The 15,137-nt window shown below is 35.4% G+C and overlaps 1 protein-coding gene across 2 annotated transcripts in view; it reads left to right on the plus strand.

Annotated features, from left to right (window-relative positions):
- The window catches only part of HERC4 (HECT and RLD domain containing E3 ubiquitin protein ligase 4), an 86,871-nt gene extending 76,214 nt beyond the window's left edge, over positions 1–10,657 (plus strand). For both annotated transcript variants that reach the window (XM_074296604.1, XM_074296603.1), the window contains 7 exons: positions 202–345; positions 1,009–1,175; positions 2,343–2,409; positions 3,353–3,435; positions 4,416–4,599; positions 7,765–7,867; positions 9,974–10,657. In XM_074296604.1, the coding sequence (XP_074152705.1) occupies positions 202–345; positions 1,009–1,175; positions 2,343–2,409; positions 3,353–3,435; positions 4,416–4,599; positions 7,765–7,867; positions 9,974–10,182 (957 nt within the window). In that variant the 3' untranslated portion in view covers positions 10,183–10,657. The remainder of the gene's footprint in view (positions 1–201; positions 346–1,008; positions 1,176–2,342; positions 2,410–3,352; positions 3,436–4,415; positions 4,600–7,764; positions 7,868–9,973) is intronic.
- Positions 10,658–15,137: the final 4,480 nt, after the last annotated feature.

The following is a 15,137-nucleotide window of genomic DNA, read 5'->3' on the forward strand; positions in this document are numbered from 1 at the left end:
ACAATTTTCTTATTTTCTCATAGCTGTGTATTCAGAGACCTGTCTCCTTTTGAGCATTCATGTGTGTTTGTCATCTAGATGATCAAACGTTGTTGTCTGGCGTTTGTTTTTGTTTTTTGAATTGCTGTTTAATATTTTATTCAAGCTGTTAACACACAAAGCATAATTTCATTTGTTTTTAAATGAATTTGCCTTTTGTAGGTTATTTTTGTAGGAGAAGATGCTGTTGATGCAGGAGGGGTACGCAAAGAATTTTTCTTGCTCATCATGAGAGAGTTGTTGGATCCAAAATATGGCATGTTTAGGTATTATGAAGATTCTAGGCTCATTTGGTTTTCTGACAAGGTAAAAAATTACCTAAATTTCCTGAGTTATTCTGATAATAATAATTTCTCAAAAGTTAGCAAATAAATATCTGGCAGTGATGAGCATCTTTGGTGTAAAAATACTTACATTTAATAGTTGGCAAGACTCAGAAAGCTTTTGTTCAAATTATCTGAATCTCTTCACCCCATGTTAAGTCAGTTAGAGGGAGAGATTAACCACCAGAAGACTTCAGAGACTCTGTCCACTAAAATTTTTTTTTACCAGTTGAAATCTAAGGTGACCTTAATTTTGTTGTATTCCATAGAAGACCTCTGTCACCTTTTCTCTGTTTTGTCACTTAAAAAATGAAGTCATTAGATCAGAGTAAACTTCCTTGAGATGCTTTACCCAACTTGTAGAACTTGGAATTTGATGAAGTCAGTGATGATTAGTCTGCTTCTGTTCTTTACCTTGATGCTTATGTCTTTTAAGAATTATTTGTAATACCAGTACCCAGAATGGAATTTTATGTGGCTCTCCTTAATAAGAGTCTCAAACTGCAATGAATCCACCAGTCGACCAATAGACTTTGTTTAAAATGCAATATTATATTCATTTTTATTTATTGTAGTAAAATTTTTTGGATTAATTTTTGTGACCTCAAGTTATCACTGATTTTTTTTTCCCCTTTGAAATTCATAGACCTTTGAAGACAGTGATTTGTTCCACTTGATTGGAGTTATCTGTGGATTAGCAATTTATAACTTTACTATTGTAGACCTCCATTTTCCTTTGGCTTTGTACAAGAAGCTGCTGAAAAAGAAGGCGTCCCTGGATGATTTGAAGGAGCTAATGCCTGATGTTGGAAGGTCAGTGTGGACTTTATCTTAAATGAGCAGGTTTATTTTATTATTGTTAAACATCTTGTAAAAGTTTGTGAAATGGAAAAAAATCTTTTTTAACAGGGTGATTACAAAGCATTCCTTAGATTGAAATCCACTTAATGACACTGATTTGTATTTTCTGTAAAAGATACAAGTTAAGGCATCTTTGCTGATTGCTTGAAAGTTGGCCATGTTGAGACAGTTAGTTGGCACAGTGGATAGAGCACCAGTCCTGAAGTCAAAAGGACCTGAATTCAAATCTGGCCCAAGACACTTAATACTTCCTAGCTGTGTGATCCTGGGCAGGTCACCTTACTCCAATTGCCTTAGGATGGGGAAAAAAAAGAAAGAAGGAAAGAAAATTGGCCATGTCCATTGCAAATAGTTCTGAATATATTGATGAGAGTAACATTTTCTAAGAATCTTTTGATGATATAGGCAAAACATTGAAAATTCAATGAAAACTTACATCACTTTTATTTCTTATGTGCTAAATTCCCAGCTGGAAGTTTCAGAAATTTTTTTTTACTACTTATTGAATTGCCCAGAGTATGGAATAAAAACGTGCTATACAAACACATTTCCTCAAAATGGGTATATCACATGATCTTTGCATTCATATAAAATAATCAAAGACTTAGAGTGATTTTTTTTTTTCTTTACACAAGAACCAAGAGAAAAAAATTTGGATATTTTTTCAAATTTGTTTTTGGGGTTTTCCTGCATGGAAAGAGGCACAAAATATAACTGGATAAAAAGATCCCACAGAATTTAATCATTCAGCTAATGAAAATCTAAATTGCTACCAAAAGACATATCAGGCAGCTGGATGATAAATGGGTAGAGTGCTAGGTTTTGAATCAAGAAAACTGGACAAATGCAGCCCTAGATATTTACCAGCTGTGTTCACCTGGGCTAGTCACTTAACCTCATCTATAAAATAAGGATAATAGCCCTTACCTTACAGGGTTATTATGAAGCTGAAATGAAGTGATAATTGTAAAAGGGTTAGCACAGGGAATGGTGCATCATTGGTGCTATATGTGTTAGTTATTGTTAATAGGGAAAAAATATTTGTTTTATGTAGGCCAAACATTCAGAACACCTAATTATCCTTTTTCACCTTAAAGGATCCTATATATTGTTTTGCAGAAGCATGCAACAATTACTGGATTATCCAGAAGATGATATAGAGGACACATTTTGTCTTAATTTTACGGTGAGTTAGAAGGGTGTATTATAGAATAAATAACCTGCCACTTGAAACATGGCCTGTCGCTCTGTCGCCTTCTATTTGAATCTTGGGAAGTATTTTATTCATAGTTTTTTTCCCTTATGTTGTTTCTTTGTTAACAGAGACTGAAAACCCAATATTTTTTTAACTGCTGACTTGTGTTCAGCACTAGGGTTTCAGCACTAGGGCCTTCCCAAAGAAAAGGAATAATAGGGAAGTGTTTTATTGTGGTAGGAGTGGTGCTCAGAGAATTGAAAGACCTTTTTGCAGATTTGATACTTGATTAATTGTGTAATCTTGTTTAGCCACACAACTTTTCTGGGCCTCAGTTTATTGATTTGCTGAGGGGGTTTGATTGCCCAGTTTTAGGTCCTTCCAGCTTTAAAATTCTGGGATGTTTGGTAGATTGTGAGAAGTGCTTCAAGGACAACTACAGAGTAAGACTGCTGAAGCATCTCCTCTATGGACTATAGGAAAAGATCAGAGAAGATGGAAATATACTAGGGGTTGGCAGGATGGCTTGAATTTGAAGTATTCAAAAAGTAGAGAAGAAGTGAGAGGGCTTTTAGGGAGGATGTGAAAGGTGATCACTAGAATGGTGAAACATTGAAGGTACAATCACAGTCAGTAAGCTCATGGAGATAATGAGACATAGATATGGAAAGTTGCTTTCACTCACATAATATCGTTATGAACAAGGCTATTTCTACAGGTAAAAATATTTTCTAAAGGAGTAGTATCACTAGATAGTTGCAAATAGTACAGGTGTACTATTTGTTTCAATAGTCCAAGAATTAGAGCAGAAGATACAGATTTTCACCCAGATTCCAGTTGGGTCTTTGCTTCTTTAAAAGAATATACAGTTTAAATACAGTCACAGTAATAATAATCTGCATGATTGAATCTGACTTTCAAAAACATTTAATAGATCACCGTTGAGAACTTTGGTACAACTGAAGTGAAAGACCTGATTCCGAATGGGGCAGACACTACTGTTAGTAAACAAAATAGGTAAGTGATGTTATCCTAGAAGCCAGTAGAGTACTAACAGAGGTTAGAAGTTTTCCCCTCGTTTATTTTATATCTCGACTAATAAAGGTTATCCTCAGATCAACATTTTAAAATATTTGAGTATAGTAACTGCAATGTAGGGGTGAGAATTGATTTGAAAGTTTCCTAAATACTTTCTACTTTCCTTTTGCTAACATGTTTTGGGTTTGGTAACAATCTGTACTCCTACCTTGGTAGCTTTCCTAAGGGAATGCAGAGTTAATAGTAATATGAGGTTGTTAGTAGGACCACAGTTTTCCTTTTATTTATTTATTTTTTTTAAGATCATGGAGAATGAAATTGAAATTTGCAGGAGCAGTCTTCATTATTCTCCCTAATTCCTTGGGAAATCATATTAGTTTTGTGAATTGTCTAATAAGACACTATTGAAGTGCTAAGAATACTGTCTGGCACATAGTAAGTTATTAGTGAGGTAACTGACATATTTGGGTCCTATTATTATTTCACAATGATTGTCAAGCATTTATTGTAACAGCTTCAGACAGTTAAATGTCATGAGGTTCCCCAGTTGCACAATTAGTCTTCATTGTTCAAAAACTACTGTTCCTTTTGGTTTCAGTTATACTTGTACAATATTTTCTCACCCAAAAGTGAATGGATCCATATTCTTTGTAGTTTTCCACATGCTTATATGCCACCATTGCAGATGGGAAATTTTTTTGTTCTTTTAGAAGTCATTTTGGGTGGTCAGTGAATTTTTATCTATAATAGAAGACTTATTATTATTCTCTTCTTCAAAGAGCTCTACTTGACACATTGTGTCTCAGTTTGTGGGAAAGTGGCCACAAATGTGTCATAATACCCATAAGTACACATGCCATGATATAGTAATGACATTGAACTTCCCAGCAAGAGAATGCAGCTTTTCATTAAAAAAGAAATTCAGATATGCATGTCTTAATTTTTCTTCTCATTTCTAGGCAGGAATTTGTTGATTCTTATGTGGACTACATATTCAATAAATCAGTGGCTTCCTTATTTGATGCCTTTCATGAAGGCTTCCATAAAGTATGTGGCGGGAAAGTCCTTCAGCTCTTCCATCCTAATGAACTCCAGGCAATGGTGATTGGGAACACAAACTATGATTGGAAAGAACTTGAAAAGGTAATGAGAAACATGTTTGGAGATAACAAGCTCAAGTTAATACTGAGTTTGGTTACAAATCTTACCTTTTGTTCATTGACCTGCATTTGTTCAGCTTGATCTTTATTGTTTGAAAATAAAATGCCACTCTTGTTGATATTAGACAATAAATTATTTGTAAAATGTGTTTGAAAACAGTGCCTTTAATTAGCTTTAGTTTCTGTATTTGATGTTGCTGGCATTCTTCTTGTTAAAAAATAGGGGATCTGTGACATCAGGTGGTAGCTCTAGGGAGAACCAAGGAGATTTTCTGTTTGCTTCAGCCAAGGAAGTGTTTTATTCACATTTTCCTCCACTGGTCTGGAGCAGAAAGAGCAGTCATTTGTTAACTTTTCTCAGAAGTTCAATGGTACAAGTATCAGAAATGACCTCTTTTTAGAATAGCAGTGAAATATCTGTGCATCAAAAGTAATATTAAATTAACAGTGTTTTTTAAAAGGATGATGATCTGAGAAATAAGTCTTCTCTTTCAACACATGTCTGGGAATTTCAACAATTGATTTTCATCAATTCCTCTTTGAAATATTAGCTGCACAAAATAACTGTTTGGGCATGTATACATGTATTTGTATTTAACCTATACTTTAACATATTTAACATGTATTGGTCAACCTGCCACCTGGGGGAGGAGGTGTGAGGGGAAGGAGGGTAAAAATTGGAACAAAAAGGGTTTGCAATTGTCAATGCTGAAAAATTAACCCATGCATATATATATTGTAAATAAAAAGCTATTTTAAAATATTAGCTGCATAAATTCCTGCAGTTACAGTTACAAGAGGGCTGTTCGCCTGTCAGATATATTCAGAATTCACATAGGAGTGTTTTATGTTTACACTGTTCCCTTCCATGTACTTGGTGATCCCTAGACACCAGCTTCCTGGTTGTTCCTCCCTTTTCACCTCTACTTCTTGGCCTCCTTCAGGTCTCAGCTCAAATTCCATCTTTTTGTGAGAAGTCTTTCCTTATTCCTGTCAATACTATAACCTGCTTTTAGAGATGAACTCCAGCATATCCTATATGTGTCACTGCACATAAAGTCTACATGTTGTTTTCTCCATTACTTGGTAAGATCTTCTGGGCAAAGACTTTTTGTTTTTCTTTGTATCCCCAGTACTTGCCATGTAGGAAGCACTTAACAAATATTGGTTGTTGACTTAGAAATAAATATTTGCAGTGTTAAAAATCTCAGGATCTCAGAAGTCTAATTCCATAAATATGACAATTTGATTCTAAAGGACACAGTGGACAAACAAAACTTACCAAACTAGTTTTTTTGCATTTTGTCTCTCATTAGAATGTGAGTTCTGGAAGGTCAGCATCTCTATATTTTTCTTTGATAATTTTCAATGATCAGCAATGCCTGATCCATAATACTTCTAAATGGAAAAGAAAGGAATCAAATCAGCAGGTGTTACAGGTCCTATTGTGTGCGCACTGAGCTCTGTATATGATTATCTCACTTGATTCTCAAAAATCCTGGGAGGTCAGTGCTGTTATTATCCCCATTTTACAGATGAGGAAACTGAGGCAGACAGGTGAAGTGACTTGCCCAGGATCACACAGCTAGTAAGTATCTGAGGCTGGATTTGAACTCTTCCTGACTAGTGCTTTGTGCACAATGGCTCCACCTAACTATCTAAAGGCTTTTTGTTGTCGTTAGCAGCTCTCAATTAATGCACAATTAATAAATTAGGTATGAATTTTAGCTCTGCTACAAGCTTAGTGGACACTTAAGGAATTTGGACAAATTTCTTCTCTACTTTTCCCAGTTTCCTTATGTAGAACATTATGTAGAAGAAGGTTGAAACAGTGTGATCATTAACATCCCTCCCAGCTCTCAATCCTCTGAGAGTAGTCTAGAGAAGTGAAGGGAGAGAACATTGTTTGGGGGATGTTTGTATTTCTACCCACCTCATGGCTCTTGCGGGGCTGGTCCTCTAGTCCTGTTGTACTTGTAATTCTTCTTTCTCCTCTTTTTCCTTTAGGGGAATTTTCCTTCTCTTTGGTAATCCTACCAATTTCTTGTTTGATTAATGGCTTTAGAAAATAGTTTGCCAAACATTGATTTTGAAGCAAAGAACTTAAGTTGAAAAGTTTAGATTTCTCTTTACATATCACTTGTCCATTTCTAAGTTGCAAAGGAAAATCTTGTCAGTTATTTAAGAAAGCTCAAATATCTCTGAAGGCATTAACTCCTACTGTATCTATACCATCTAGTATTATTGGAAATAATCTTCTAAGTACTTTACAGAATTCTGAATACTATAAGGTAAGCTTGTTATTGCAATATTAATAAATGATGACATTTTCATGACAAAGGGGTCATGATAATAGTGAATTATTACAACTTAACTTGGAACCATCTTAAGCCATTTGAAAGCTAACACATTTAAAAGTAGATGTCCTAAGCAGATTCTCTCTTATACCTGCTTCTTAATCATATTTTTTGAGTCAATATTGCAGTAATGATAGATCATAGCCTAGAAAGAGCCCTTTTATAATAATTTGTTGAATATACACTAACAGTTGTTTTCAGAAGACTTTTTTTCTTGTCTTTTCCTTTCCACTCTTTTTCTCCCCACTCCCACTGGCTGCTATATGTAGAAATGTTAGATTTCATACAGAAAGGTAGTATGAGTTATTAATTAGTAATGATTAAATAATAATATTAACAAAAATTATTATTGAATTAAGAATTATTAAAGCAAATAAGGGCCAAAATTTTGCACAAAATTTATACTTTTATTGTCCTTTAAGAATGATTGGTGAGAAGTTTTGGGGAAACTGTTAAAATAATAACAGGATATAGGTTTTTAATGTTTTAAATAGATGATTGAAAGGGAAGTTAGGTGTCAAGATGCTTAGTTATTTGGCTAAATTACTTTATGTAAATCTTTACTGTATGTATGAGCATTATAATTAATTTTTTTCCTCTCCCTTGTACTAGTGGCACATATATTAGTGCCATCTTTAATATACGTGAAATATATATATATATATATATATATATATATATATATATATATATGTGTGTGTGTGTTTAAGGATCCAGGCTCTTGTCTTCAACCTCCTTAGCTTAATTTTGTCATTGAGCTAATGTTTTGGCTTTGTTGTTGTTGTCTCTAGAATACAGAATACAAAGGGGAATATTGGGCAGAACATCCAACAATAAAAATTTTCTGGGAAGTTTTTCATGAATTGCCATTGGAAAAGAAAAAACAATTTCTCTGTAAGTATTTCCATTTCATTCTATTTTAAATGAGAACTGAATTGTTCTATCGGCTCTCTGCCTTACGATATTAAACAGCTTTGTAGTGATTAGTATATTTTTATATGGCTTCATTAGTCACTTTGTGATTGCTTGAGTTATTGAAAGATTAGAATTCCAGTCTGTCTTATAATTGATTAATTATGAACATTTTCAAAAGTCTTATTATCCAGCTTTTATATTAAATGTTTCACATAAAGATTCTTAAAATCATTGAAGCTGGTTGTTTTGTTTTGATTTCTTAATAAATGTATGCTGTTTTATATAATATGGAGAAAAAGAAATTACCATTATATTAGGATTGGGAATTTCCTGTGACTGTTATTGAATCACAAATGAGCAAGCTCTGTGAGTCTTTTTTAAAAATGGTAACCATTCCTGCTTCTACATTAAAACATTAAATATTTCTTTTGTAAATAGAATCATAACAGGTTTTAATGAGGGTTGATGCTAGTTAATTTTTCATATATAACCAAATCATGGGAGAACTTTTAGTTACTTAAAAACAACCAAAAAAGCCCCCAGATGACAATGCTTTTAACAAAGGGAAAATGGCTATAAATCAGGTTTTTGTAAAGTCTGCAGAATTGATATTCTTGTTATTTAATATTTGACTGGAACTTGACTAGTCTAATAGGAAACAGTTCTGGTCAGTTAAGTGTCACCTTGAAGATTAAATTGAAAATTTCATAGAGTATTTTATTTATGGGTCTGTTAATAAGGCATTATCATCATTGCAGTTCATTGAGAGAAGCAGCCAGTATAATTGATGGACTGTTCTTTAGAGCTACGACCCAGTTTACTACTATTACATTCCCCATGCCCTGGAATAAGTGATGGCCCAGTCCATTGTCCTCTGTTGTGTTAAAGAGGCAGCCTGTGACAGTGGGAAAGGACTTCCAGTTTGGGCTGTACCTACCCCAGGATGGGCCCCGCTGCCAGGCCGTGGCCCAACTTCATTGATCTGTGGCTGTTTCTTAATGTGTAAAATGAGGGCTTGGAAGGCATTATCTCTAGGGTCCCTCCCAGTTCTAAATCATGATTCTATTTGAAGGATAGCCTAAAAGTAGAGGTCAGGCCCCATCTCAGCCACGTGTTGGCTTTGTCAGCAAGCTTCTCCAGGATTAGAAGTCGATGAGAAGGTATCAACCTGCTCTGGCAGTGTGCGTTTTCTTATCTGAGAGGACCCTCCTCCAATGCAGCACAGATGAATCTTTTCTCCCAAAGAGATTTAGAGAAAAACTGTAACTACTCTGACCTTAAAATGTTGGAGTCTTTAAAAGAAGACATCGTGGGAGGTCATTTGCAGCTTCTGATAGTGTTGCTATTACTCAAGAGCAGGGGTTCTCAAACTACAGCCCGGGGGCCACACGTGGCCCACTGAGGACATTTATATGGCCCTCCGGGTTATGGCAAATGGGCTGAGGGGCGGAGACAGAGTATGAGTTTTTGTTTTTACTATAGTCCGGCCCTCCCACAGTCTGAGGGACAGGGAACTGGCCCCTATTTAAAAAGATTGAGGACCACTGCTCAAGACATTATAGAAATTTCTCTTTTGGAATAGCTTTCAGCGTTAATATTCTTGATGGTGTTGTAAAATCTTCATCTTTTGAGAGGATATCATTCTAGAAACTGCAGAAAATCATTTAAAAAAAGATTTGGGGAATAAAAATCAAGTTGGATAATACTATTTTTGGTCAGAAACAAGCTATGGACAAAAAAATAATGAGAAACAGTATTGTTCTTTGGCATGTGAACTATCCCTCACACTGTTTCAGTGATCTGCTTCAAGGTTAGTAGGTTCAGTTTTTTAAATATTTACTGGTAAACAGTATCCTCAGCCAAAGCTATTTGTAAAAAAAAGAAAAAGAAAATTATCAGCAAATTGAGAGCATTTCTTTCATTTTGGGTAAACCAATCTACAAATTAGGTATAAACCTATTTACAAAAATCGTTGACAAGAGTGGCTTCAGCAGATAAATAACTAAAGATCATGTAGTTGAACAGTACTGTTATAATGCAGATGTTTGTCTTAAGTTTTCATTTTAAAAAAATTTCTTGTGATAGTATTTTTGACAGGTAGTGATCGGATTCCTATTCTTGGTATGAAGAGTCTTAAACTGGTCATTCAGTCAACTGGAGGTGGAGAGGCATATCTCCCAGTCTCCCATACCTGTTTTAATCTTCTTGATCTTCCGAAATACACAGAGAAAGAAACTCTACGATCTAAACTGATCCAGGCCATTGATCACAACGAAGGCTTCAGTTTAATATAACTTTAGAGGTATTATAACTATTTTGTTTAATGCAATAGCATTAAACTGATTCTTTGTGTCTTTCTTGTGGTGGTGAGTTCAGTGGACAAGGTGACAGAGGTGATAATATAATTAATTGCTTATTTACAAAATGTTCTGTGACATACAAATATTCATGAAAGCCAAAAAGTCCTAAAAGAAAATGAACAAACTATGTTAATAAGACGTATTGTACAGAACCATGGACATTTTTTTTTGTCATCTACCAATAAACATGCAAGTATTGTGAATATCTTCAAGTTTCACTAACATGAATTTTAATGGTCTGCATATTACAGAATTGATCTTGGTGTGTGAGTGCATGGAATGGTTGCTTAATTCTTTTCAATCACTGGGTGAAAAACCTTTAACTTTGGTTTGCAATAGTCACTTGATTATTTTTCATTTTGTAAATAATGTTAAAGTTTTTGTAATAAAATAGTTACATTCTGATACCAGTACAGTTTCTATGTTGTAATTGAACTGGAATGACTTTTATGGGTTAAAAATTATGACCATTAAATTTTTTTTTCTGGCTTCTTAGAAACTCAAATAGCAAAAATAACAAGGGTAAAAACTTAGAACTTGTTTTGTACTAGGACAGTCTTCTAGTATCATGGTATGTGCCTAGAATTGGGTTCTATTAAGTATCTTCTAGGTCCTTCCTCTGGAGTACTGTGGTGATATTGCTAATGGGGAGTGGGGATCAAACATGGTTAATTTAGCAGTGGAAGAAAGCTTTCCCATGGTTGCCAAGAATAGGAATGTGTGCTACAATGAGATCCAACACCTTCAGCTTACAGCTTTGAACAGTACTAACTGTGAAGGTTTGATTCAAGACGTTTTCCACAGTGCTTTTGGCTAATGTAGAAGATTTTTCTTCAGGGTTCTTTAAATTGAAAACGACAACAAGTTTTCAGATGCTGATTGTGATTGAAACACTTTCAGATTTTATTCTTCTCATGTCCTTAAATCCTGGAATGTGTTAATATGAAATACATGTGACTTTCAGCTATGGTGCAGATATTTATTTTTTAAATTTATAAAATGCAATGAAAACTTTAAATAAAATACTTGAATAAAAGCTTTATTGGTTTAATAATTAAATTTTCAGTGGTTCTCATGTAAGCTCTAGCACTGTTCAAGAATATTTCTAAGCAAATTTCAGGGCAGGACTCTTAAATTTTTATTTTTATTTATTTATCTATTTTATTTATTTTTTTGGTGGAGCGAAATTTAAATATTTTACAACTTTGATTATGGTAAATTTAACACGGAAGTCTCTGCTAGTGAATCATTGCTCATGTTCCATTGCATTCCGAGCTTTGATATGTATTCAGGAACACCAACCTAAAGAACATAGAAAAATTCATTCCCCTTGGAAATATCCTGAAATGCCAACATTTTTTAGGTTGCCTACATAATTTACATAATATAGGTTGCCTCAGTAATGTTGCTTACCAGAGTATAGATATGACCATTCAAATAAATAACATGCTTCCTTTCCCTTCAGAAAAATTCTTTAATTAACTAGATGCTTTAAGGACATGATATTTTTAATAATGCCTTAACAGAGTTTGTCCTCCTTTTCCCTCCTTGTCCTTATTGTTCCCATCTTCTCTGTTTGTTTTGACAGCATTAACAACTCCTAGTCTGAACATCTTGCAATCATTTCTCGATTCTCCTCTCTCTTTCACATTACTGTACCTATGGATCCATGTGTGCATGCACACATGCATATATATTCACCACTTTAAAGAGATGTCAAATTGATCAATTATTTCCGTTTCTTTTCATCCATTCACTTGTTGGTTATTCTTGTTTGGGCCCACTTGGAATCTCTTTATTGTGCCTTTCCTGCTTCCTCTCTTCCTCTTTTCTCTTCATATAGTTGCCATATCACCTTCCTAATTACAGCTCATACTGTATCTCTGAGACCCCTTTAGTGCCCTTTTGTCTTTGGGTTGAAGTAGAAAGCCTACCATAATCTGCCACCATCACACTTTGCGTCACAGTCCCCTTCACCTATCTGTTTGAGTCAATTAGAACATTAGGACTCGGTATATACAAAACTGGGCATAGGAACCCTGGATGCACAGAGACCATCACCTGTACTCATTTCTGCTTCTCAATACGACCACCACCATTCAGTAAGTACTTGCCATATTGCGGGCCCCATACTAAGAACATTAATTTAGCGTTTACTGTGTTCAGGTCACTATGCTAAATTCTCCAACAACCACATTTGTAAATCCTAGATAAGTAAGTAGGGGGCAATTTGAGTCAGGTCAGATGCGTCATTAATGACAAGCAATCATGGCCTTGAAGGAAGCTAATGAATTCTGAAACCATCAATTGAGGAGAGGGGTGCATTACAAGCCTGCAGAACAGCATTAAAATAGTGATACAAGGACATGAAATTATACCAAAATCAGATAACCACTTTGACTGAAACTTAGAATCCATGAAATATGTTAATGTGAAATAAAGCTGAAGGGATTTAGATGCCCAGCTGAGGAGTAAGTATTTTATCCCAACCAGAGTAAGACATCACCCAAGATTATTGAAGAGGGAGTGCTACGATACCGATAGTCCCCACTTTTATAGTTTATATCGCCCCATCACATCTCCTTTTATATTAGACTTTTGTATAAATATTTCTATTTCCCCACCTTAAGCTTAGAGGAGGAATACGAGTCTTCTGGGTAGGAGCCATCATTTTTTCCCTGCTCTCTATCCGCAGTGATTTGCCTGTAGCTGACCCAAGATTATGTGGTGGTAACTGCTTTAAGATGCTAAGTACTCGGTGTTTATTGAGTGGCTATTTTATATATGCAACACGTACTCAGGCTTCAAACTATAAAAGTGGGGAAAATGGAAGAGGAAACAGTTGTGTGGGGCAACTAAGGCTGTTTCAGCAAAGATTATATACAAGTAGGTACCGATGTTGGTGCTGTGTCTACAATCAGTTCTTTTCTCCTTTCTACTGCTTCAAATTGAGTTATATTTAAATTTTGAGATGGTAACAATATTGCCAGAGAGAAAACATGACACATCCAACAATTCAAGATTGTTCAGTGACCCCACGGGGTCATTTGGAAGACAGTATTTTGAGTTGGCTTCCCAAGTAATGTCCAGTCTTTTCTGTCCCATGGAATGGTAACCTCCTGACTGAATGTGATTTTAACTGAATATGATGGAATGAAAATTCTGGAAGGTTAGGAAGGGAAGAAGATTCATCTTGGGCCATGGTAAGGGCCTGTACTGAGAAGTCTTGTGACAGTAAAATCTGGTCACAATTCAAGACTTCAATTGTTTGTATTCTTATAGCTGCTAGGGAGACGATAAAGAAATAACACCAATCTTTAAATTAAAATATTTTAATAACAGAAGTGCAGTTTCAAACACATTTAACAGTAGTTTATTAACAGATTTATACCAAAGACAGGAAAAACATCCTGTTCTCTCAACAGCACTTAAAAGGACCCATATTCACTGGCTTTTTTCGTTATGGCCAGCTTCTTTATAAAGACTTAAAATTCTGTTTTTTCCAACATTGACATAATTGAATACATATTTCACACTAAGTGAATGGAAAGGAGAGTTTTCAAATCCTGAATTAAAAGCATATTCACTTCCTGCCTCAGGAAAGCCCCTCTACCCAGACCCTTAGCTGACTTTCAAAATGGCTGGTACACAAATTGCTAGAGTTTAGGGCCAGATTTGTCCCTTTTTATCTTCCCAACTAGATTGCCTAATTACAAGGATCCTGCCCTTAGCTGGCTTGAGGGGATAATCTTACCAACTGTTAGTCTACATGATGCACAATCTTGAGCCTCCCTTTCTATGCTCCTTTCCCGGTATTTATTTCACTTCCCAACATACCCATCTTCACGTTTCCCTTAGGCATTTGGTGTCTGTCCTCTAGCCTTTGGAAAACCCAAAGTTTGGGTCCATTTCAAAACAGAACTTAGATGGGTCAGTTGGAAAGCATTTTGCTAAATAACCCACAAAGGAAACTATTAAAAGTATCTGTAATTGCTACTCCTGATCTTCCTCAGCTGTGTGTGAATCCTAAAGATGAACTTTAAGATGACACTCTGGTTTATTCCTCTTCTGCCTCCAGAGGAATCCCTCTTTTAACCAAGGCTTCCAAGGACTCCTGGGAGTTGAATCTAAAAAACAATGGGGGAAGGAGGGTTGCTTGGAGCAGCTTCCTGCCCCATTTCTGCCACCTGCTTATTGTGGCACCGAATGTTGTCGGCTTAAGTTGATCAGGCTAGCATTTTCTGCTTAGTTGTTAACTGTCTTGGAATATTTTGTCTGCTCATCCCATACTACTGGGTAAGAAAAAAAGATCTGAAGTAGAAGCTAATTATTTTAAGAAAAAATGTTTAGTTATGTACTGTTTTTGTCTTAATAAAAAAAATTCAAGATAAAGCATATCCACAAAAGTGTATTTGACATTTCTTTCAGGTAAATTATAACACCTTGTAATACTATAACCATTCCTTACCACTGCTCTTAATAAAACAGTCCCTGACATTAAACAAATTAATGTGCTGAGCTGGGTATATATACTTTAAACTAGACTGAGTTTGGAAACTGCAATACTTGCAGGAATTCCAAATTGTTTTCTACTACAAAAATCCATCTCTTAAAACCAATGAAAATTATGACGGGGAAAGAAGAGCTACGTGGTGAGCACGAGTAGGCTGCAATGAGTTTCCAAGAAAGACTCTAGAACCTGTCTGACACACATATGATGATGTAGCAGTTTCTAGTGAAGTGTGAAACTATTGATGCAGGCATGTTAGTGGGCAAGCCTCTAAGAGCTGGAATCTCTGCAAGTGGATGGCAGGAGCACCCTCACCACCAAGCTGTAGGCCTTTCCTCTACACCTTCCTTACCCCACATTGGTTTCTTACATTGAATGG

This window comes from Sminthopsis crassicaudata, chromosome 2, assembly GCF_048593235.1.
Source record: "Sminthopsis crassicaudata isolate SCR6 chromosome 2, ASM4859323v1, whole genome shotgun sequence".
Lineage (NCBI taxonomy): Eukaryota > Metazoa > Chordata > Mammalia > Dasyuromorphia > Dasyuridae > Sminthopsis > Sminthopsis crassicaudata.